Source organism: Phoenix dactylifera, chromosome 1 (assembly GCF_009389715.1).
Source record: "Phoenix dactylifera cultivar Barhee BC4 chromosome 1, palm_55x_up_171113_PBpolish2nd_filt_p, whole genome shotgun sequence".
NCBI classification, from domain to species: domain Eukaryota; kingdom Viridiplantae; phylum Streptophyta; class Magnoliopsida; order Arecales; family Arecaceae; genus Phoenix; species Phoenix dactylifera.
Window position 1 is genome coordinate 8208394 of NC_052392.1, and position 25597 is coordinate 8233990.

Here is a 25597-nt window from a genome sequence, read left to right on the forward strand (position 1 = left end):
GTATTTAAACGTTTGCCTTAGAACTTACTCTAATAAATGCATGTAGGGGCTGGGGCCTAAGGTGACCGCTTCAATTGCCTATGGGTTGAGCCAGTTCTAATTACCGCCTACCCTCTGTGCGCCAACGTGGTCGAGCCCATCACGGCCATTGGTTCATATAATGGTATATCGAGATACATGTTTGATAAATGGAGCTCACTGAAGAAATTATTATGTGTACTGTGTATATCGGCATGATTGTGCATGCAGCCAATTATGACAGCTGATTTCTATAATGATTCCTCGAGATTTCTGCTCCGTGAATGAGATCCATAGAAATCAGTGGTCATTGCATGCACGGCCATATGATTGATACAATGTGGACAATAATTTCTAAAAATCAGCAGCTGTGTGCACGGCCATGGGATGAATGCAGTGCAAACAACAAATTCTTCAAAAGTAGAGAGGACGAATGGTGCCATTGTCCTACGGCCAACGCCTTATATGGCTAGATGAGGTACTATGTGGCCCTCTTCCCCACCATGTCCACGGTCCACGGATTTGAGGGATGGAAGGAGAGCACCAATCAATCGTACGGTGGAGACTTATTGATAGGCTCAGTGTATTTGCACCCCCATTAACCTAGGATGCTCTTTCTGATCCCAACTATTTTTGGCGAACTCTAATTATTTTGAGGGGAGGAGCTAGAGTTCCAGTATCCAGGTACGCTGTTCGCATGATATCCTGTGCTGGGTCGGAAATGTAAAGGCTGCCCCATTGCATGGTTAACATATTTGTGTAGTCACATACCTTTAATATCCAGATACTCTATGCGTACGATAGATATCCTGTGTACAGCGAATGGAAATGTTAGGCCTGCACGGATAGCTGGTAACGTAGTACTTCACATTCAATTGAAAAGGTGCTGCTATATATAGAAAAAAGAAGAAGCCATACATCCAATAATCTCCAGATTTCCAAGAGGTCAGAAGAAATTTAACAGTGATTTCTCATATCTGAAGATCATGTGATATCGGGATCAACAGCCTCTCCCACTTCCTCTTGCCTCTGTTTTTGTGTTTTATTTCTTAACCTAGTGTTCAGTATTGGAATAATATGATGGCCGTCCCATTAGAATCTTCCTTTTATATTCAGTGTTTCATGTGCACATCATATTCAAGCATGGATCATGTTTAAGATGGTTGCTGCCGCGGGTGTTGTACCTCGGTGGGAGCTAAAGAGAGCAAAAGGGATTATGGACAGGCACTGGGATGAACCAGCCCATCAATCCTACATTTTTTGGACCATAGAACGAGGATTTTGTCGAGTTACAAAACAGATCTCTCTATTCGTTTTTGCATAAAAAGGAGACACGTTTTATTTTTGACAAAAACAAATCATTCAAAATCATTATACGCCTATTCCTAAATGAATGCATATATTTTCAAAGCATGCGAGTTGAGAATGGATGCACACATATTGTTTGCACATGTAGCAATGTTCTTGTATTGGTTGAAGAGGCTTACATGCAATAGTCACATAAAGTCCAAAGTCACCATATCTAGGAAAAATCAATGGATTTTTCTTGCAAAATTTTTCAGATAATAACAATAGAAACAATAATAACAAATATTACAGTAATGTCACTGTTGCAAGGTCAAAGGCTGCCACAGTACTTGCTACCTCTCCCCACCTCTTCTGCCTTAGCCAATTCCTTCTTACTCTCAAAATAAAGGGGAAAAAAAAAACATTATCCAAAAGATGATGATTTCCAGTGTCTAAATCTGATGTGCAGCAATAATCTCTGCTTTTTTTTTTCTTCCTCTTAGAGACCTATCAATCCACATGACAAGTGTGTGCATAAATGAACCTCCTAATTCATGAAGCTCCTGCTGTTGCGAGGCCTAGAGAGCGTCAAATATATCAAACATCAACCTAGCTTGCGAAGAAGCTGTTTTCATATGTCAAACCCTTGAACCCCGGTCACAATGGAGCCTTACTATTGCACCAATACTTGCCCTCATACAATGTACCTTAGAATTCTTGGATTTACCCAGAACTGCAAGATTATGGACCTCCTAGAGCTCGAGGACAGCAATCTGGGATCAAACAAAGTAGACTGCAAATGAAAAAAATCAAGCTCCAGAAGTTCCAACGCAGGTCAAGAGGATTGCAAATAAAAATGCAAGCTTGTAGATCAGCAACCTGGGATCAAACAAAGTGGATTGCAAATAAAAAAGCAAGCTTAAGGAGTACCAAATCAAGTCAGGGCGATTAACCTGACCTATCATAAGGGAATGAGGAAGGACAAATCTTCAACAATTAATCAGAAGAGTTGTGAGATTCACATGCTCATTGAATGTATCCATGTTTTCCATGGACATTGGTCAATTAATGACAAACAAGGGAAACTAGAAGGAAAGCCATTAGTTATTGACAAAGGCTATGAATCTTTCAGAGGTTGGCTTTTCCATTCATAAAAAGTTCCTCCTCCTTCCAATTATTGGTTGCAAACTCAAACGTCATCCACAAAATAATGCTAGAATATAAAATATTTTATTTCAACTCTCTCTTCAAAGGAATGACTCCAACGACGTCACCTTCCATATGTAAAATTAGGCTTGCATGAAAAAAATTGTTACAGAATGAAAATGAGCGCATCAACACATTACTAATCTTGGGTAAAAACTCCTAGTCGTTGAACAAGAACAACAATCACGGCCCACCGAATGACACAAACTAATTCAAAAACGAAGCACCAACTAGACTGATTAGGCATAAAAAGATCAGATTATGATCGCTTCAAATAATATATGCTATGTTTTCACGTCAGAGCTCCCTCCATCTCAGGATTTTACAAATAATAAAATTGCAACATATGACTACTTGTTTCTCTAAAACCCCTTTTATGGTGTAAATTCATAAATGAAACCCAAGTACAAAAATGTTTAAAATTTCCAAAGATCTTCCTCTGCTGATAAGAGCAATCAACTCATAACATTTTTTAAAAAAAGAAATTTAAGACACTAGCAACATCAAGAAAGCAGAGAAAAGGAAAAAAAAAAGAAAGCTACACAATATGTGAATTTCAGAAACCAACTTCTAATTATTTATGTCACAAACTCTATAGTTTAGCATTATCTATTTCATCTCTCATCCTTTTACATAATAAAAAGGCCAACAGTGCCATATATTTTATGATGCCCTTGCCAAGACATCAAGCAGACAGTTATTCAACCCAAATTTAATTGAAACGGCTGAAGTATCTACTGCAGTAGCTGCTTCTGAAAGCTTTCACCTCAATAGCTACTTGTGATCTGTGTTATTGAAGAATACGTTCCTATGGCTGCACTGACAATGCCCAATGCAACAATTGCAATGCTCACAATGACCTGAAATTCATGAGCATGCAGAAAGATGAATAGAAGCATTATCACAGCATACATTTTTCTCCACCTATGCTCCAAACAATCTTATAACTGACAAGGTTTGAAAACTTGGTTTTGAATTCAATTCGGAAGTTTCGGTGGTTTTGGCAGAACTAGCTCCAGCATTTGGAGTTCCAGTCATCAAAATCAGAAAAATCTCAAAAATGTTGAAAAAAGTAGAAAAAGAAGTCAAGAAAAATATAGCATAGCAATTTATGATATGTAAATTCATTATTTGTGTGGTTTCAATAGTTTTGAGTTGCATATGATTAAAACTACATGGGTATATGGGTATCTTGTATTGCCATATATTATAGAGCAATTACTTCTTGAGCTTCAATTGTTAAAAAATTATTATATTTAGCAATGCAAAAGTTTTTCAATGCCGAGTGCATTGAAATTTCTTCATCATCATTTTTTTAGTATAATTCATAAATTTATTGAATTTGGATTTTCCCTCACATTTTTAAGGTTAATTGACTATTTAATTTAAGTAATTATAAATAAAATACTTATTTTATTTAAAAAAAAGTCATTAATATGAATGGTGGTGTCTCCTGTCTAGTTGTTTGTATTGGTCCTTTTATTAATAATAAGGTCCTTTTCAAGGGTAATGCCCATGTTCAGGGTTACAGTTATTATCTGTATCCTCGTTAAAATCAAGAAAAAGATGAAAACTACCAAAAGTTGACACTTGATAGTCTATATGCCTAAAGAAATAAATAAATAACCCTATTTTAATGATAAACATCAAAAAAGGACATTAGCAAAGCATCCAGTCAAAACCACCTAAAAAAGTGGACCAAAACCAATCGGTTTTAACCAAAACTAATTGAAACTATTGAAACTGAAACTCAAAACTAGGGGTCGATGTAGGTTCGTTTCAGCGAAAACCGATTAAAGAGGACCAAACATTAAGTTAATGAATCCCTTTAATCTACCGATCATTCACTCTGAAAGCATCTTAGCATGACAAAAATATTAATGTGATAACATGTCTACTACTATTGAAACTGAAACTCAAAACTAGGGGTCGATGTAGGTTCATTTCAGCGAAAACCGATTAAAGAGGACCAAACATTAAGTTAATGAATCCCTTTAATCTACAGATCATTCACTCTGAAAGCATCTTAGCATGACAAAAATATTAATGTGATAACATGTCTACTTTGAAAAGGTCCCAAAGTTTTCCTCCATAGGGGGGAACTCTCGTGAAGGCTCAAACCAAAATAACTCCATACCTACCTGCAAATGGGTAGCTTTGTTCCTTGCAATCTTTAAGAAGCAGAGAGCTGGCATTATGACTGCCTGCAAAGAATACATTATTAGATTGCTTATGCTCTCGCTAGACTCTTGTTTCTTCCGGTATAACAAAGGTGACGATTTATGATCCTTTCACTAAATCTGATTGATTTTTTGATAATAAACATTGTCATGATTGCTTGTTCATTAAAGAATTCTTTCCCACAAAGCTGAAAAGATGTAGGAAAAAGAGTCATAGAGAAGAAGAAATAATATAATACAGAAGACTACCCAAACAATGTATTAGCTATGAATGTAGCTTAGGTTTTTGCACATATATAAATGGAAAATGCTAGATAGTCTTTACGCTGATTCAGTTGGACATAGACTGGCGTTATTATAAATTTCGTGCCGAACAACGATAAGTCATATACAATTTACAGTAGAAAACAGATACTATCCAGTCAATTCATAATAATGACCAACATGAATTATACTACTACTCACAGTCTGCCTTTTAAAACCTTCTTCCGAATCAAAATAAGCATTATGATATCCTCTATAACAACTTCTGCGATTTTTTTTCTCCAAAATATAACCATTTGCAGGTTGGCCCTGACATATCCTTGTTTTCCCGTTCATTTATATGAGATGTTACAGTTTTTATTAAAAATAATCTTTAAGAAATCAAGTATCACAATTTATGTCAAAGTACAAGTTGCCACTAGTGCAGCTAAGACCCAAACCTTATTCCACCAAAAAAAAACAAAAAAAGAGCCAAGTCTTAAAAAAATGCAGTACAGTTCTAGCACATATTATCATTTGTATTTAAGCAGAATGACATATTTGCAGTTTCTCAACATGCATTGTCATGCATATGATGTAGTCTCCAAAAATTGCTTCCAAAAAAAACTGCATACTCATCCTGCATGACTATTTACATAAAGATAAAGTTAAAAGAAATACCACAAGTATACTAAGGAGGGATCCAATCAAAGCCATCACAAGTCCTGCACAAAACGGCATGATCGACTGCAACTGAGATAGTGAGAAACAAAATTTATGGAACGCAAAAAAGAAATCAACTAAAAAAAGGCAGCCTATCAACTACAGTTAATAATAAACCGAAACAAAACTATGCCCTGGTACAACCATTAATCATAATAGAATGATCAGCAAATTGATAATCTGATTAACATATACTACAATAACCTTTGCATAGCATGAAAATGTAAGCAACAGGACAGGCATATAGAATGATAAAAATAACCAATTGACGGAGATAAGAATGCATCATTTTGAACTGTTCCACATCCAAATCAAGCGCCATACACCTATGGGTTAGGCATGGTTCCAGAGATAGACCCACATAATTTTTCGGATTTAGATCTACCAAAGGTTTGGCCAACTGAACCTTACCCAGTCTGGTCATTTAAAAGTAAGGGTGTAGGTTTGATTTTCATGGACCCTGATGGGGGAAATATGGGACATCTTGACCTCGGTTTAAACGGACTTCTTTGACCTCGGTATTAACGGAGGTGAATAATTTTGGTGAAAACCGAGATGCCACCCTGCTCGTGCTAATAAAGACCAGCAGTTATAGCGATACTGCAGTCAACGTATGATCAGTATAATTGCTGCCACGTGCTACTCACACAGAACGATTACCACGTTGGTAATGTGCAGCCAACCGTTACTCTGCAGTTAAGGCACAACACGCCAAATCAGATAACAGATCAGTATTCTACCATATATAAAAGGATGGCCTGGGATCCTCAGGTAAGCTTATTTTGGATATTACTTTCTATAAAATTTCTCCCTTCTATACTGTTGCTCTACTATTCTGACTTAAGCATCGGAGGGTCCATTGCTAGAAACTTTCCGACAAGTAGACTTCTTGCAGGTTAGCCTCGAAGGCGACCAAATCTTCTTCACCTCGGTCTCATCCAACCTCATTCAGATTGGTTCTTACCGACCTCAAAGTGGGCCGAGCAAAGTCCTGGCCTCGGCTCAGAAGTTAGCGGCAACAAACCCTACTCAACCTGAGCCCAACCCAATTCATGTGTGACAGTTTACACTATAGATAATATATATTTTACATTACCTTTCTTATAGAACTTATCAATTATACTTTTGACTTTATCTCATCATTGAATAATTTACAAGCATGAAGAGAATTGAGCTTTCCAAAAAAAAATTGTTACCTGCTCATGACACAAATCTGGTCCTGATCCATACCCAATCCAACCCAGACCTTGTCCAACTCAGACCCAATCTCTAGCCGATCCGATCCCTACCTAATTCCACCTTAACCCAACCCAATCCTATTAATGGATGGAGAGTGGATGGATCCAAATGTAGACCCAAACCCCTCAACAACTTGTTTCTAGATGAGACAATATCCGAACCTGACTTGACCCAATAGCACTCCTAATCCCATCTGCCTCTTGTTGAAGCCTCTCAAAAGCCCACCATGGTTGCAACTTAATCCCCAAGCCTCCTTTCTCTTTGAACCACCCACCTCCTAAGAATTCCAGTTACTTATGAAGAAGAAACCCCCTGCTTTCAATGATCATGTTCCATCATTTCTTTTTTTCCCTCAGAACCACCAACTGCATTCAACACTATATCAGACTTGTAGCCCTCTCTTCTTACCCCTCCAACAACCTTTCCTATCCCCACCCCTTCCCAACACCGCACTTTGAAGTTTGAACCCAATTTCTTATTAGGCACAGGACTAGGCTTAGGTCCTCTCTACCTCATGAAACTGAATTTCAGGTTCAGAACTTATAAGATATACACAACTAGGTTCATGATGATTTAGTACACAATTCAAACGCAATTACCCCTGTTCACAGGAAGCAGCAGGTCAGCTACTATGATATGTGATTGGATCCACCTAGCTAGTCAATAGGTCAGCGCATAAGCTTTATCAAATATTCTTTTGAACATTTAGTCAAACATCTGGCTGGCAAAAATGTTTGATAGCATTCATTGAAAAAAAAGTGTTTGCCAAGGAAAAAGGTCACATGAGAGGTCAAGCTACAACTAGCTGATCACAACAGCCTAAAGGAAGCAGGCCATGTTGAAAACAAGGCAGTAAATTATATTAATAACCATCCACTGAAAGCAGAAAGAACGTCTTAAGGTTCTTCTTTCTCAAAAGTGTAACTACTGGATTGTTCACTTTTGACCTCAAACATTACTTATAGAAATTAGTTGAACTCAACGAAGCTTAATTGAAAAATTAGGTGATATTTCTGGGAGCTACAAAGGATATGACAGAGGTCAAGTTCATATATTACATACTTTGAAACCATGAAAATCATACTTAGAGGCCCTTTATAATTCACCCTGCTGAAATGCCTTAGGACCTTTTTGCGTAATCCAGCAGGATTTGGCCGGATTTTCCAGCTAGATTTGTGGATTCGCCAGCCTACGAGGTTGAGTTGCTATCAACCCAAAATCCCCCATCCCAAAGAAAAAAAAGAGAGAGAGAGACCTATGTGGGTCTTTTTTCTTCCTGCAATTTTCGACATTTTCCCTCATCATTGCCAATCCACCACCCTCTTCCTCTCTTCCCTTCTTCCTTCCCCCCTGCATCCGTTCTCTCTCAAATTCCTGCATGTTTTTCCTACAGGAATACCCAAACAGGTCCTTTATGGTATGTACATGCCAAGGATTGAATATCATGGCTATACGCAAGGGCAGCAATGGAATTGCCCTGAGCTGGGTCGTTTCAAGTTCTGATTGTTTCAAATTCAAGTTTGGTCAAAAACCCATCAACTTGGATCTAGCTCATTTCTAATCAGGTTGAAAAATGTAAGCCCAAAGTCAATCCCTTTATTTCATATGGACCCATATTAGACCCAAAAACCCAATGAAGAAAATTGCTAAACTTAAACTGTAATGCAAGATAAATAAAAATACTGAAATAATAAAAACATAAAAGTATCATAGAAATAACCATATCTAAAGAGATCTAAACAGTCATTTCCTAACAAATAATCAATGGAATATTCATATCCTTTAAAAACAAAACCACAAGTATCACAGTATACAAGGGAATAGTCATATAATAAGAGGCTAAACTACCGGAACAAATCACGATATTGTAGAAAAAAAAAATTTAAAAAAAAGACCATCAATATAAGGGGAGGGAGTCATGGAGGTGGAGCCTATTCCCTTTGATATAGACATGTGGAAGAACTGCTTGATGCTAGGATTTATGTGTGGAGATATGGGCATGTGTCTTCTCCTTTGTGTTTTGTCTCAATCCTATGGCTTAAAATTGGGTCCGAGATGCTAGTTTTAATGGCAGCCAAGAGAAAGAGGGGTAAATTTAAGGCTGGCTGAATGAACTAGAATAACAGGGTAGAGAGAACCCAATGACACTACAAATCCCTAATCTGACTCCCCTTTCCTTATTCCATGGTCCAGCCTTTTGAGTTTTCCATCTTGTCTGTCCCCTTTATCTGAAGCAAATCGAGCCTTTCTGTCATTAGAGGTGCTCTGACACCCTGGACTAAAAGGGCTTGCCAATTGGGTCCTAAAGCTAATTCACCCCATGGTAACCCAAAAAGCTCTGCAGGCTAATCTCATATTCTACCAGATTATAAAAGAACTCCGCCCTAGCCCATCTTGGATTAGTGCTGGAGGGTTGGCAGGCCTTGGCTGAATTTCCATCCTTTCACCTATTTGTACACCCTTTCACCTAAGCCATTCATGATTAAGCCATCTATTTGTATACCCTTTCACCTAAGCCATTCAGGATTCCTGATGTGTAATGTTTTTCACCCCTCTTATTTGCAACTTCTCCCAAAATACCCACATGAAAGCATATGCATAAAATATCAATATGCAAGCATACAAGACAAATACTAGCATGCATCTAAATGGGGCACCAAAATGGGACCTTGCCTCGTCTTCAAACGTCTCGGACTTAAATTCCCCATAATGAAACATGTCCATTTTCTTAGTAGTAGCCCTAAAAGTGGCAATCCGAGTGGAGTCGGGTCAAATGCGAGTTGGGTCAAATGCAGGGCGGGTCACAAAATTTGTCAAACCAAACCTAACTTGTTTATTAAACATGTCATAAATTCAGATCTGAACCCGATCTGCATAACCTGTTTATTAAACAAGTCGAATTAGGTTAAATAGGTTAATCGGGTTATGTGAGTTTTTAATAGATTAAATGGATTTAAACGAGTTAAATAGGTTAAGAAGGTCAGGTTAAACAAGAAAGAAACAAGTTAAATAGATTTTAAATGGATTAAATAGGTCTTAAACATGTTAAATGGGTCATGTCATGACCTGACCTAATTATTAAATAGGTCAAAATGAGTTAAACAGGTCAAATGTTTAAACCTAAACTTGACCTATTTAATAAATAGGTCAAGGCAAATTGACCCATTTATGACCCAAACCCATTTATGTCAAACCAGAACATGCTTAAAATGGGTCATTTGCAAGCAGGTCAAAAATTGCCACCCCTAAGTGGCCCTTCTAAGGGTGTTCTTGCATGAGTTGCTCTCTAGTAACATTGATTAAAATTATGCAACTAACAAGATATGTCTCCCTTTCGGAGAGCTAGAGGCGGGCTCTTCTCTTGTCCAAAGTTGCCTTATTTAGGATTTCATTCTTAATCCACACAAAGCTGATTTTTAGGATGATAGCCAGTAATATAGGATCATCAAAACTTCGATTTGACACCTTTCCATCTGCAAATCTAGCCCAGTATGCTTGGGACCAAAGACTGTTGTGTCGGAACCGAGGTCCGACCGCTTGCCCAACAGCACGGATTGGTGCAGCCCCGTGCCGTTCCATGTCGAGCCCATACCGACATAGTAGAGGGGGCAAAGGAGAGGGAGAATGCGAGAGGCAAAGAGAGAAAAGGGGAAGAGGAGGGTGGCAGAGGCCGAGAAGGCCAACAGAGGGTTGGCGAGCCGTGCGGAGGAGGCGAAGAAGGGGCACCGCCTCAGGAAGGAGGTTTGCCGACTTCACTTTTTTTTTTAATCAGCAAGAGATTTGCCGACTTCACTTAAAAATTGCAAAAATAAAAATGGCCCCCTCTAAAAGCCGTGTTTCAAACGAAATAAGAAAACTGAAAGCGAAGCCCCTCCTTCGCCTCCTCTGCACGCTCCCTAGCCCTTCGTTGGCCGGCCTCCACCTCCCTCTCTCTTCCTTCCTCTCCCTCTCCTTCCCGCCCATGCTCTCTTTTTCTTTTCCACTCTTTTTTCTCCTTCTCCTCCATCGCCGGTTTCTCGTTTTGGTTGCCGAAACCGTCAGATTTGCCAGCGATACGCCCCAAACCAGGCGGTTCCGTCGACCATGCCTGGGACACATGTTGCAGGTCATGGTTGAAGTATAATGGTGCAAGTGCTGACATGTATTTTTGATAGCTTGCAAAATAAAAATGCAAAAGGAAGATAAAAGAATTTGTTTGCTTCAATATACTTTCTTGTAAAACACATCCTAGAAGCCAGTGTCATAGGGACTCAATTTTGCAACAACTCCCAAAAGGAGCATTTTAAGTGTATCAGATTCATGTGAACTAAAAATAATTAAATATTATTGACCATTTCATAAAACCACGTCTCATGCATTCACATGCATTTTAGACTCCTACACCCAGATGGATTAAAATTATTTTATGTAGTACACAACAGGAAAAACTAATTATCCTACCTTTGTTAATTTTATGAATTCATATTTTGAACTTTCTAACTGAAAAGCACATGGAAAGAAAAATAATCTGAGAACTTGATGCGTGAAGCAAGTTAGTTGCATGTTGAGAAGCAAAGATAAAAGATAACTGCAATATAAGAGTATCTACGTGATAACAAAGAAGGCTTAGACAAGAGAATACTCCTGTACTTTCATGTTAAGATCCCACTCCTGGCTATGTCTATATATAAAAATACAGTAGAATAACAATATCAATACTCATAATTATTTCATAATGCTTTAAATATTTCAGATAGATAATAAAAAATAAGAGCCTATTAAGCATGCTATTATTATTAACGAGCCCATATAGGCAAGGTTCGCCGTCTCGATACCAGACCCTGTACTGGTGTCACACTAGTATAGTGTCGGTACAGTACATGGTTTTTTGGTGTACCAAATGTCGCTACGCCACCGGTAACGTCCGATTCAATACGGTACGGCATACCATGCTTGCAGGTCTTAGATGGTCACTAAGGTCCTTGGAATTCCCATAAATTGAAAACATTTCAAGGCATTACAAACTATAGATATCAAAAATACAAAAGGAAGTGCAAAAGAAAGAAGAATCCAGTAACAAGGACTGCCAGTCATGGGGCATCAGTTTGAAATGAGAACATTCTTATTGCCTCAAAAGAATGAAATAAAGTATTTCATCTAATTAATATCGCCTTTGGTTTCAACTTTATTCTGTATGATGTTAACTATAAGATCAACAGCTTACACATAAAGCCTTTTTATAATCAAATATCGTAAGAATAACAAGCACAAAAGCAAAATGAATCCTCAAACCTTTCTATTTCAAATGTCTTAATAATAAGCATAAAACCAAAAAGAATCCCCAGCTGTGATAATAATTTATTAAGGGAAGCATAAGAAACTAATGTATTGCATGTATCTTGCAGCACAGACATGTTGAATGTACCAAGATCTAAAGCATGGCATAGTACCTGCATGCAAAATTTGGTTTCTACTCATAGGCTGTGTGAGGTTCATGTCCTAGGGAATATTGCAGTCAAATACTTGCTCCTGATGTCTGGTACTATCATAGCCCAATCAAAATTCAAGTCCTAGGGAGAATATGATTATTCTTCTACTGTGCACAATGTACCTAACCAACATCTACATCAGCAGCCTTTGTCCTTCCTACCTAGAGATCCACGCAAAACTCTTACACAGCTTGGGGCATAAGATTTGTCATTGTATAAAACCTGATCTTCTCAAGATCGTTACTGTACATATTGAATATCATCTCATTTCACTCTGCAAATTCAGCATGTCTGCTTCTTCTTGTCTATAGATATAACTTTGTTACTATACCCCTTTCCATTTGTTTTCACTTCCCAGTCAGCAGATAAAATATATATTTTGTGGTCAAAAAAGAAAAACTCCTAGAATAGGATACATGTTGATTGAGGGAACAGATCTTTAGAAAAAGGCTTATAATAATGTATTGCTTGTCTATCTTTGCTACTTGTTAAGTGTGCTGTCATATGTACTCTTATTTATATTAGTTGCAAATGGACTCCCGTACATGTGTTAACCTGTACACAGAGTGATTCCATTTTGACTATATGTATATGGCCCAATGCTTCATCTCAATTTTTATATTTCACTTATAAATAACAAGAATATTGTCCAAACTCGAACAAATAACTGCCCAAGCAATATAGCCTTTATATTCTTAGAGACCATACAGGTATGAGTAGAAATCAGATCTTTGTTCAAACACTAACTGAAATACATACCAAAGAAGGGCAGAAGGAAGGCAATGCATACTGTTGAAATGACAAGAGCAGTTCTAAGTAACATGGAGCACCAAACTTCATTTGCAGGTCCCACAGGAAGCAGCTCCTCTAAACTCCTGGCTAGTGGATTTAGCAATAGCGCATATCTGTTCATAGCTAAGGATAAAATAGCTGTAGAGATATAACGTAACAGAGACAGGCAACCAAACACAAAGCATGCATGTTTGCAAAACATGCACAGACCAAAAAATAACAAAGAGTAGATGCTTTATGTTCAAATTCTTGAAGCCAGAAAGGATACTTGGTCAAAGGATTGACCACCTGATAATGAGGATAGAATTAGATTGTTAGGATAAAAATTTGTATAAAGAAAAATTAGAAACAAGATAAATTTACACTAATCGACCAGACATTTACCGTTGTCCATAAGGCAACTTTTGCAAAAAAGGAATGTTTTGGCAAATTCAAAGTTATTTGAGAGAGTATGCTTTCACCAAAGATGAGATATCCGATGGTGGCAAAAGAGCCGTAGATTGCTGCGCACAGAGTGAAACTGTTTCCCAGTAGAACAGAAAAGAAGAAATTTTCAGGAAATGAACAGCGCACATATACCTACATAGTCTCAACCACTTAATGCCCTGATTCTAAAATTTTATGATGCCATACCTTATTAACAATGCCTTGTTGAATTTTGTGCGATCAGACATTGACCAGTAAATATTGGGAAACACTGCATGTCCGGAGAAACAAAAACCATATACACCAATAGCAAAAGGAAGACCACTCCACTTCACCGCATTACCAGTCAGATGGAACCCAGTTCCTTCCGTGGTACCAATAAGGAGTACTGAGAGGAAAATCAGCATAGTGACAAACACACCACCAGCTGCAGAGAAAATTATTTGTAAAAAATTTATAAGATATTACAATACAGAATAACTTAACAGTACATGTCCATGAAACATGATAAGTTGGACCTGAAAGGTAAGAGATGACTCTAAGATCTCGCAGCCAAACAGTTGGTAAAACAAGCAAAGCAGCCAACATTCCAAAAAAGTGCAAAGAGTCAACGTGTATCCCAGCCAAATCAAAACCAGCACCAGGAAAGATCCTTGTGAGATTATCACCTTCTAATATAATAAATTCCACGCAATATGACTGCATTCATGGAATAAGAAAAATATGGTAAATTTGCAGATTGGTTCATAAATCTGACCATCAACAGATAGCAGAAATCAAATGATTTGCTCTCCTAGGATCAGAATTTGATCTCCACTTACATATAATTCTGTGTATAATGCAACCTGCATCATGAACATAAGAGCATTAAGACACTACAAACAAAAATACGGGAAACAATTATAGTAGTTCCCTCAGTTACAGATGCTATTGCTGTAATCTTATAGCAAAAACACTTGATATGCAAAGGGCAGAAATCACCAAACTATAACCACAAGAAACACAAAGACTGATTATTAAGTCAGAAGAAACTGAATTTGATAGTCTGCAATTTATTATTAATTGTGCAGTTCAAATTTGCAAGATCCCCAAAAGACTAACAGATTGTTTCTTCGCAATGATTATAGCTCTCACTTTTGGTTATTACTTGCCAAAATCTTGATGCATTAACTTCTTCCAAGATAAAAATAAGGGTCGGTGTATTACAGGCAACAAATAAATACTGAAATGCATAGTGCCTCTTTTATCTTCAAAGCTGCAGTCCATAGACTAATCCATCATATTTTTGCTGCTTTCACTTTTCTTTTAGATAAAAATAAATACCAATCAAAGAACTAAGTTAAACCAACATGGAATTCCCTCAGGTAAGGTGGGTTAAGTAGAGAATATGCCAACTTCCAAAGAACGACATCAATAGATCTGAACATTTTGATGAACATTCTAGAGACAGAATAGTTATTTCTAAAACTTTACTAGGGTCAGGATAAACATGGAACAATCTCCATTGTGAAGTTAGTAAGAATGAGAACTAGAAATGACTATAATACTATTTGCACCAAAACCTTTCAGCACTATAGTAAACATGTGACTACCATGCCTGGTGATAGTTTTCAAGCTTTTGTAATCTCTAGATGCAAATTTTTCAACATTTTTTATCCAAATTTTATACTGACTTAATATCGAGAAGGCATAACTTTGGAACATTGAAGACCTTCCATGAATAAATCAACATTTTCGTATACTCTTCAAAAAGTTTCCATTGGCTGAATTCAACCAGTTCATGAAGAACTTTTACAATGCTGGATGTTCACAATTCATTTTTCTCTTCTAACTTATTTTACAATCTATTATTTTTCCAAATTAATTTTTCCTTTTCTGCATCACCAATTTTTGTGGGCAAGCAAATCTTTAAACATGATTGCCACTATACTATTCCAAAATTAGCAATATTTTTATATATGCATATTTTATAAGTTGCAAGGTCAATACTATCAGTTTGTACCATAATGCATCATTGGGTATATACCATGCTACAGACTCATCAGCTATGTTGACTAACCACTAGAACCCAACAGCTTAATCTATTAGGAAAGGGTTCAGCAATGTATACCAAGCCTTAACATCCCACCTTCATGTGTGGCTCCAACCACGCACATTAAGACATGAATGAGTCACAAATAATTCAAGATAACAAATCGAGAATGATTTAAGTAACAAGCAGGAATGAGTCGAGAAGAAATGACTCAAGATAATAAATGGGTGGTATTAACAAAATTATCCTATAAATAGGGATTTGAATTCATGACCTTTGGCTCTAATATCATTTTAACCACTAGAACCCAAAAGTTTAAGCTATTAGTGAAGGGATCAAAAAATGTATATCGGGCTTTAACAAGATGATGTACAGCCTCCTCATCATAGGGAATGTATATATCAAATGTTATTGCATATTTGATCAAGGCACTAGTATACACATTTACCTATTATAGGGAATGCATATGTGAAAACACAGTAGCCATCAAAGAAATTGTTCTCATCATTGTCGTCATCAAAGCCTTTTCCCATCAAATATAGGATTTCATATAGCAGAACAATAAGTTGAGAAGGCTACATGGGCGAGTCAAAAAAAAATCTAATCCAAGACAAATTTAGATGAGAGAAGAATCTATCAAGCCCAAAAAGTAGGCAAGGTAGGGGAACTACTCTATTGGCCATATTTAAACTCATGCAATTAAGAAACCACATTCAAAATTCCAATAGAATTTGGAAGAGCTTAAATAAAGGAGGAAAAATAGATGATGGTAACCTTTGATATACAAACATATATCTATATCTAAGACCATGGATAGCGGAGATGGACCGAACTGCCCAGTTCGGCCCGAACCGAGCTGACCCGATGGGAAACCGGGTCAGTTCGAACATCGGAATTGGTTCTAGCCATGAACCAGTTCCAAACCGACTGAAAAACGTCCAAACCAGACCGTACTGGCTGGAAGTCTGGAACTGTTCAGAACCGGCTAGTTCCGTTTGAACTCGGTGCGAACTGGAACCGAGTCGACCCAGTTCTGAATCGGGCTCTCTCCCTTCTCCTTTGTACTGATGATAAAATAATGTTGGAAAGGCCTCGCCGCCCTTCTCCTTTGTATTGGGGATAAAATGATGTTGGAAAGGCCTCGGGCTTTCCCAACATCATTTCTAAGTGCTAGGAGAGGCGGAAAAAATTTCTTCCTTCCCCTCACGGCAAACTTCACACTAATTCAGCACTTCAAAAGGAAGATCCAAGCCTAAATAAGGTGTGCTTCCTCTTTTCTATCTTATTTTCTCAAATTTTTTTGGGGAAGGATTAAAAAAATAGCTCGAAATTTGCAAAATAAGGAGAGATCATGCCAAAATTTTCGATTTGGATTTGATTTTATTATATGTTGTAGGTCTATGCACAATCTCCACGATGAAATTTAATTTTTAAATTATATATATTTTTTAAAATTAGAAATATATTTTTGGATTAAAAAATAAAAAATATATAAAAAGTAAAAAATAAAATAATATAAAATCAGAAATGTATTTTGAGGCATGCAAGATACTCTATAGCAAAATTTGGTGTCCATTTATTTAAATTTTGATGCGGTCATGCGCATAGTGGCCTAGGCCTAAATTTGAAAAAAATTGAGAAATTAGTAGCCTTTGATATATGCCCACAAGCCTAGAAATATATATGTAGCATCCATTATTAGGTTCTACATGGATCTGAGCTGAAATTATTTTTTTAAAATACGTATTTAAAATTTATTTTTAAATTTTAAAAATAATTAAAATATATAAATAATATTAAAAATTAAGAAAAATTAGTAGTACATATTACATAATTCAGAAGTAATTTCTGAAGTAGAAAACATATTTTTTTGAATTTATGATATTTAAACATATTTAAAAATTTAAAAATTATTAAAAATATATAAATAAATAATATAATATAAAAAATTTAGAATTATGTATTAGATATATAAGATGCATTTTCTGGCTAAAAAATATCTTCAGCGTAATAAAATTCTGCTATTTTTAAATAATTGATAAACTGACGTCATTGATAAAACTGCGAGAATGAAACCATCAAGAAAAAAGAAGTCAGAGCGTAACATTGGTTGGGATCATTGCTGCTCGCGGGTCACTATTGGAAGTGCAACTGGTATAACACAAAATTCGTGGGAGGGATAACCAGATTGTTACTCCGACATATCTATGTATCAAAAATGTCCACAGAAGATTCGGCAGCTGATGAAGAAGCACTTGGTTGATTTCATAGCAGCGAAAGAGAGAGTTTCCAAAAAGAAAGCAAAGGTGGACCTCCATGCGACAAAGCAATATTCCTATAACTCCATGGAGTTAGAGAAGATGTCCACTCCAGATGACGAGGCACAGATTTAGGTGTCATGCAGGCGAGCCTGAATGATCAGTGGCAGCAGGATGAGGTAGCCAGGCATAGGGCTCGATTTGGGCCCCCATATTATGAGTCGAGCTCCAGTTCTGCGATCAGCAGGGTCCAGAATTTAGGAGGACCTCAGTCAGGAAGGTCGTCAGCAGAGGCGGTGGCGGTATTGCATCTATGCTAGGAGCTTTTGGTAGCAAAGAGAAGCCATCTAGAGAGATTCCACCAGGAGCAGCAATTCATGATTTAGATCTACGTGGCTTCTCCAGTAGAAATTCAAAGCAGCAGAGGGTTGACACATTGCTGAAGAAAGATATGTGGCAAGCTTTTGGATTCTGGTTCCACTTCAACCACATTTCAGTGAATGTGGCAGACAATACATATATAGGTCTACCATTTTTGCCATACAAGCTGCCAGTCCCGGTGTAAATCCTCCAAATCCAAATAATATCTACGATAAGCTTCTTGATAGTAATAAGGAGCTAAAAAAATGAATTGCCTCATTACAAGGGCAAGTGGCCCATATGGACTGACGATGATATGTGATGGTTGGATCGATCCTATCAGACGGAGCATTATCAACTTTCTGACATATTGTGATACGAAGACTTTCTTCCATAAGTCGTTTGATACTTCTGATCAAGTGCACAATGCCATGTACATCCTCAAACTGATAGAAGAGGTGATTAATTAGGTAAGAGAGAAGAATATCGTGCAGATTATCACTGATAATGGGCCACAATATAAGGCCACCGAAGAGATCTTAATGGAGCGGCGACCACATATTTTCTGGACCCTATGTGCTGCACATTGTATTGATATTATGTTGATGGACATTGCGATTCTTTGGGTGTAGCAAACAATGGAGACAACCTAAATCATCATTAAATATATTTATAACCATATATAGGTCCTTTCACTGATGAAGGGATATGCAGGAGAAGAGATCTTGAGACCAAGAGCCACGATTTGCTACCAACTATGTTGCACTTGATAGTCTTCTTGAAAAGAAAGTAGCCCTATGTTAGATATTTATTAGTTTCGAGTGGAAAAAAAGTAGTTATACGAGGGTTGGCACTAAAGGGAGCATTGTTGAGGACTTGGTGATGAGACAGACATTCTGGCAACGGACCACTATGATAGTGAAGGCTATCAGACCATTCTAGCGGCAGACAGTGAGAGATACCCTCAAATGGGTTTCTTGTATCACATGATGGAGAGGGCAAAAATTCATATCATGGATGTAAATCTAACATATGCCCACGAGTACATCGACATCATTGAGTGGCGGTGGAACTACCAAATGGATAGGAACTTGCATTTAGCAGGTAAGAAAGAATATTAAAAATTAGACTGCTCCTATACTTGTACAATTTTACTAAGACAATAATAAATTGTATCGGCAGCATATTATCCGAACCCTCGATTTCAGTAGACCGTAGCTGAAATTGATATGGATGACGAGCTTCTAGCCGCTCTTTGTAATATGATTTACAAGATGGAGCTTGATCTAGAAATCCCGGCTTATGTCTAGGAGAGGTTAGTTAACTTAAGTGACATGTGTAAGTTAATCGGTATCTTCAATTATTAATATATAATAATACGGTTCTTTTTCACACACCAAAATATTTAGAAAGGGCACCGACAGTTGTTGTAAGAAAAGTATGAATCCAGATATGTTATACATCAGGAGGATATTAACCTAACGGTTACTAATATGGTATTATCTTATATATAATTTTCTTCAATATTTTTTGCAACCGAATGGTGGATTCATTTTGGTTTGTCTGTGTAAAATCTTAAGCGACTAGCTATCTGGATCCTCTTCCAGACGGTCTCCTCGAGTGGTTGTGAGCGTAACTAGTCTACCTTCGCCCTCATCCACGACAAGCAGAAGAACCGTTTGACACAGAAGCACCTCAACGATCTTGAAAATGTTCACCACAATCTGAGGTTGAGGCTGAAGTGCATTCAGGAGGAAGTAGAACTAAAGTACACACATCCTATCCATAGTGCTTTCGTTGATGATGAGAATGATCCTATAATCGGATGACTTGTAGGCTAGCAGCAGGAACCGGAGCTTGATGGGCGAGGATCACCTCCACGACCAGCCAGTTTCGTAGCCAGCGAGGCTAAGATTAATGGAGAGCAATGGGCAGAGATCAACATTCTACGCATCTTTTCAATTGATCAGCCACAACCACGGGGGAGCTGGTCACCACATGACTCTTTGTCTGAGATATCCTCTCAAAAATATGATCGAGAGATGCTTAGACAAGGCCACTACGCTATCTAGTCGACTCGATCAGGAGGAAGACATATATCCTCCTAACATAGTCAGATAGAGAGAAGCATGAAGAGTAAGCAGGCAGCGAGTGGCAAGAAGGGTAAGAAGACAGCTGTCCGGCATACCAAAAAAGAAAAAGAAAAAGCACCTACAGCCCCAAAGGAGAGTGTCGAGGATGAGTCAGTTTACTCAGATTTAGAGACAAGGAGCAGCAGGAAGAGAGTGGAGGACATAAAACCATTTATGAAACAGCCGCAGGGTGGTCTTTGATTCACCGGTGAGTCTTAATTTACGCATGCTACATAGGATAGGGACCACGATGCACGATTTGGTGAAGCCCGCAAGGATCCAATTGCATATAGGAGACGAGCTTCTCGAGGTCATTCGGACACGATGCAGCTGTAAATGACCTTGCACGTAGAGTAAGATCTATAGACGTATCAGATTCCAAGTCGTATACTGAATCCTATTATCCATAGCCACAAGCAGCCTATAATCCATACGGATATAGATATGGTGCATCTGAGGCATCTTCCGATGGCTACTATCCTACGCAGCCCAAAACATCTTACAGGTCAAATTTTGTTGCTGACTTATTCGGATAGGCCCCTTCACAGTCGTTTTATCAACTAGAAGACATCTCTTACAGCCAAAGCTTTAGCGAAAAATTCTAGAGTGCTTATAATTCGAAACGCATTTCTTATGGGATGAACATATAAGACTACAACGTCGCTTGGTTAGAGGAGTGGGCTGATGTGCCTTCTGACTATGTTGATGATCCGAATATCTACGAGAGGCGCCACTCGATGAGATTTTAAATATTAGTATGTATGTTGTACTTTAAATACATATAATTAATTGCATTATTTTATATTTTTTATCTCACTACTTGATTTGAAGATATTTCATGTTGCTTTTTTAGTATGCAACATCTCACTAATTATTTTATAATTTATATTATTTTAAAACAATAAGATGCATCATTTAGGTTAAACCAAAATCATAAAAATATCAAAAAATATCCAAAAAAAAATCAAATTAGACTTAAAATCATTGAAAAGTTAAAAAAACATTGAAACCAATTAAATCAACTTGAAAAAACTCTACCAAGAAAATTGAGCGTATTGGTACAGAACCGGCACGCACTATCGTACCGACCCATCCGTCGACCGGTGCAGATCTCGGTACCGATTCGGCGGACCTTATCTAAGACAAATATAAATCAAAGAGCCAAAGGAAACAACAAATGCCTAAATGCAACAAGAAAGTCATTTTGTGGATACTTTTTAATGCCTGTAACTTTAAATCCCAAATGTATAAAAGGTTAATAGATCGAGCTTTCACAGTTCATATTTATCTAGAAGTCATACAAAATTTTTCCAAAAGATGAATTGGTTTTCAAGCAGAGCATTCATATGTAGTATATGTTTTCACAAAGCTTGTTCATTTTAAAATACTAGCAGTCTACCCTGAAAAGGGGATCTTCCAAATGTATCTTTGTGTTTCTCTCCAAATTTCCAAAGTATAATTTTATACCAGATGCCAGAGGTTCCTATCTGATGTCAACATACTTGCCTGCAAATCAGTCAGTTCAATTAATTTTCGACCTGTAAGTTAATTATACATTAACTAACCAAAGAGTTCCACTTTGTTACAATACAACTAGATCTTTAACACTTTATTGCATGTCTAATGAAATTTGCCCCTCCCCCCCTCTGGTTTATCTACCACATTTGATGATTGATAACTTTGGCTGGGCAAATCATTCAAACTATTATCAGTCTATTATTGGTTGCTAGGTCATATGGGAATTCAATCTCATTCTCCGGATCTGTAATAGAAACTAACTGTAGTCCAAAAAACCTTCAAGAAGAGAACATGCAACAGCTAGGTTATCGTGTGAACTATCTCTTTCCCAATCTCTAGATTCTGCTTTCACTTTTTCATTTGTAATATGAAAGTGCAAAGGAGAAACCCATTTTATGGCCACTCTAATTCCCCATGTATATGCAAGCCCATGGAAAATGACTTTTTCTAATATGAAATCCAGAGATAGCACCATTACCATTACATTATGAAAAGCTTTAATGGATACCCTCAACCCCCATCGATCAAGATTGTCTGGAGATCTGACAAATATTCTTACCTTTTAATCTCATCTTTTTTTGTTTTCTTTTCCTTTGCATTTTAGAGCGAACATGGAGAGGTACATACAAGAAGGAACATAGACATGCATCCAAGGAACCCACTTGTGAGGTGTCTGAGAAGAGCAAATTAGGGGGTGGAGAGGTATGAACATAATTCCGACCCCAGGGGGCTTGCATTATAATATTGCTTGCATTATAGTATTATGCATAACATATCTTGTCATCAGATGTCCATTATGCTTAAGCCATTGTATCAAATTTTAGGCAAATGGTTTTCCAAGCTATTGTCAAAAGATCTAATGCATAGCCCATAAGCTTAAGACTTTGTTATAGGTTCATATTTTGCAGGGGATAATAAGTGTTGTACCCAAGTGCAATGCATATTTGAAGCTGGAAATATGTCTAAGGCTTTAATCATGCATGGGTATCATCACTTTGCAGAGGCATACTCAACATATAAGCTATTTTTTTAACCAGAAAGAGTCCAGCCAGGGTATGTTCTTCTTTCTCATTTCTGTAATTTTAAATTACTTAAGGCTTTAATAATGAGAACTTACAGATATAAAAAAGCGCCCAAATCTCCCGAATGCAGCTTCCCCGATATCTGGGTAGCTTGAAATGCCATCTTTGCTCTCTAAACTGTATTTCATAAGAACGCCCGTATAAAAGCAGACAGCGGCAAAGAGAACCAAGAGTATCATACTAGCCCACCCAGCCTCTTTAACTGTTAATGGAGTAGAAAGAAGACCAACACCTACCAGTACATTAACTCCTGTCTCATAGCAAGAATATGAGAAGAAAAAACGAATTAAGTTACAGGTCAAAATGAGTAATTGGGAATATAAATTAAGTGTGTCAGCAATTAAATCAAGTCAGCGATACAACTAGTAACAATATGACAGATTCAGCAAAAAAGAATGAAACAGGGTTCATACAAAGTCTAAGAAGAATCACAACACACACACACACACACACACACACACACACAGAGACAGAGAGTGAGATATGACAATTAGTCAAGTAGATGAGTGTACCATTAAAGACAGTTTGAGTGACGCTACAACGATGTTCAATATACCCTTCTGCAGTATGCTGCACATGGAAAGAGACATGCTCATCTGCTGCTAAAGTGTTCTTCAAGCTCTTACCTGATTCTTGCTTTTCGAATGTGCTACCAGATATAAAAGGCAATCTCATGTCTGAGTTCAGTCCACCTTCAGCACAAAGGTCAAAACTTGAGCATCTAGGACTCAAAGCAGACCCAAGGTATCCAAAGCTGGGGGTTGCAGTGATTGTGAAAGAATCAGTTGTTTCCCTGTCAGGGCCATCACATGGGAACCGGAACCAATGGATGCATTAACAGAAATTCCAGACATCTTAAGCATTAAAACATCTTGAACATAGAAATAAATCCATATAGCCTATGGACAGCACCGAGATCCTTTTTGTTCAGCTACCAGTACAGATATTACTGGTACAAGGTGGTGATTTCATTAAACTCTAAAAAGAATTCAAATCTTGATGTCACATCTACGTATTCTTATCTATGTTTGTTTGGACCTATATGCATATCCTGAGCTTAATTTGATAACCAATGAAACTTGACTTTGGAAATGCTATCTGAAAGCAAAATAATGAGGCAGCAAGAGATCAGAATGAAATTTCAAAATATGCCACTGAGTACACCCAAAAGCAAAAGGGAAACAAGCAAAAAACACACACAATTCCCAGAAACATTTATATTGACAAAAGATATAGTAAACGCATAAATAAATTCTTAATTTTCTTCATATTTTTCCATTACTTTGCCAGATAACTTTAGTAATTTTAGTTGGTAGACGTTGCTAAAATAAGAAAGGTGATGAGTTCTATAGGATTCAGCATATAGCGTTCTTGGATTCTTTCCTGCATGGTCAATATACTACATTTAGAAGAATGCATAAGAATCGTGTAAGAATCGTTACTTACACAAGTGTTTTTATGTGTCGAAAATCCCAGGTCATAGAGGGGAACACATACATTGAATTATTTTAGCTCGAATAGTTCTAAAATAAGAAGGAACATGCTTCCTGGTTGCAGGAATGTGTTAAAGAATCATCCTGGCATAATTTTTCCCGATCCCTTCCCACGAGTTTGACCGAGACTATTTCTCGAGTGACAAGTTCACATTTTTACCACTCCTTTCACTAATCCACACCCCCTTTACCTGTGGTGGCTGGTGCTAACGTGCCAAAAACTCACCACTCCGTGCTATCCGTAAATGGGCGTTGCGGTGGGCTCTATTCTTTACCAGTTATAACAGGTCAAAGGGTTGGATTAGCTAAAGAAACAACATGAACGAAATAGCAATGGAAATCCCACCATCGGTAGGGGCCTCCGTGCTCCAGATCCAGAATTTAAACAACAGGAAGAACAACAACGATACTACTAATAAAAAAATCAAAAACAAGAAAGAAGAACGGTAAAAGAAAAGAGCAGAGATTGGTAACAGTTGCAGTGGATAAATAACTCGAAAAGAAGTCTCGGAGAGAAGAAGATGGAAGAAAGAATGGAGAAAGGAGGCCAAACTTGTAGCTTTGGGGCCATTTCCCAGAGTAGAACGGAGACGAGGGCTCCTCCTCCTGTTCTTCACAATCGCTGCCATCCCCAAATTCGCTCTTCACCACCACGCTGCCATCGCTGCCGTCCTCCATGAAAAGCTCCATGTCCTTCTCCGCCATGGCCGCGGACGATTTCTCCATCCAAGAAGAAGAAGTCCTAAACCCTAGCGACGCTCCGCTCCAAAGACTGCAAGCAAGAAAGAAGAATCGGGAGAGAACGAAACACGGGAGGAAAGTCCGGCTCTCTCTTTCCTTATAAGACGGCGAGGGCGGGGAGAGGCGGTGACGCGCGGGTACAACATATGTGGTCACGGGTTAGCGAGAGGAGATAGCGATCACCGTTCGAGAGAGTTTGGGATGCAGCGAATGGAGGGAATAAATATTAATTAATTAATCAAGAGTATTTAAACGCGCGTCTGCGAGATCAAGGGAACGGGAACATGGTTCCCCCTTCGTCACGTGCTTGTTTTGTTTCTTGTTTTCTTATGGTAATATTTTTGCCACATGGTATTATTCTTTTTTTTAATATTATTCTGTTTTCCAAGCACTATTGGT

At 37.7% G+C, this 25597-nt stretch overlaps 1 protein-coding gene across 7 annotated transcripts; it reads right to left on the minus strand.

The window, feature by feature from the left end:
• Positions 1-3034: 3034 nt before the first annotated feature.
• Positions 3035-25367, minus strand: LOC103699326 (amino acid transporter AVT1A). 7 transcript variants are annotated; one of them, XM_026801876.2, is made up of 12 exons: positions 25011-25367; positions 23477-23757; positions 23000-23214; positions 14404-14427; positions 14101-14281; positions 13790-14009; positions 13541-13676; positions 13425-13444; positions 13155-13269; positions 5616-5681; positions 4653-4715; positions 3035-3371 (listed from the first exon to the last, which is right to left on the minus strand). In XM_026801876.2, the coding sequence occupies exons 1-12, from the start codon at positions 25181-25183 to the stop codon at positions 3279-3281; spliced, it is 1587 nt and encodes a 528-aa protein (XP_026657677.2). In that variant the 5' UTR covers positions 25184-25367; the 3' UTR covers positions 3035-3278. The 7 variants fall into 7 exon arrangements, 4 of the variants coding, with proteins under 4 accessions (XP_026657677.2, XP_026657676.2, XP_008779581.2 ...); XM_026801875.2 differs by having other exon boundaries at positions 5616-5687; XM_008781359.4 differs by having other exon boundaries at positions 5616-5659; positions 13124-13269; positions 25011-25364.
• Between the last annotated feature and the right edge of the window lie 230 nt (positions 25368-25597).

Bases quoted from the DNA above. Each gene is read 5' to 3' on its own strand.
- LOC103699326 (XM_008781359.4), bottom strand. From the start codon at position 25,183: ATGGAGAAATCGTCCGCGGCCATGGCGGAGAAGGACATGGAGCTTTTC. The intron at 13,677-13,789 runs GTATGGCATCAT...ACTGGGAAACAG, and splicing joins AACAAGGCATTGTTAATAAG to TTTCACTCTGTGCGCAGCAA. The intron at 4,716-5,615 runs GTATTTCTTTTA...TATTCTTTGCAG, and splicing joins CCCTCCTTAGTATACTTGTG to GCAGTCATAATGCCAGCTCT.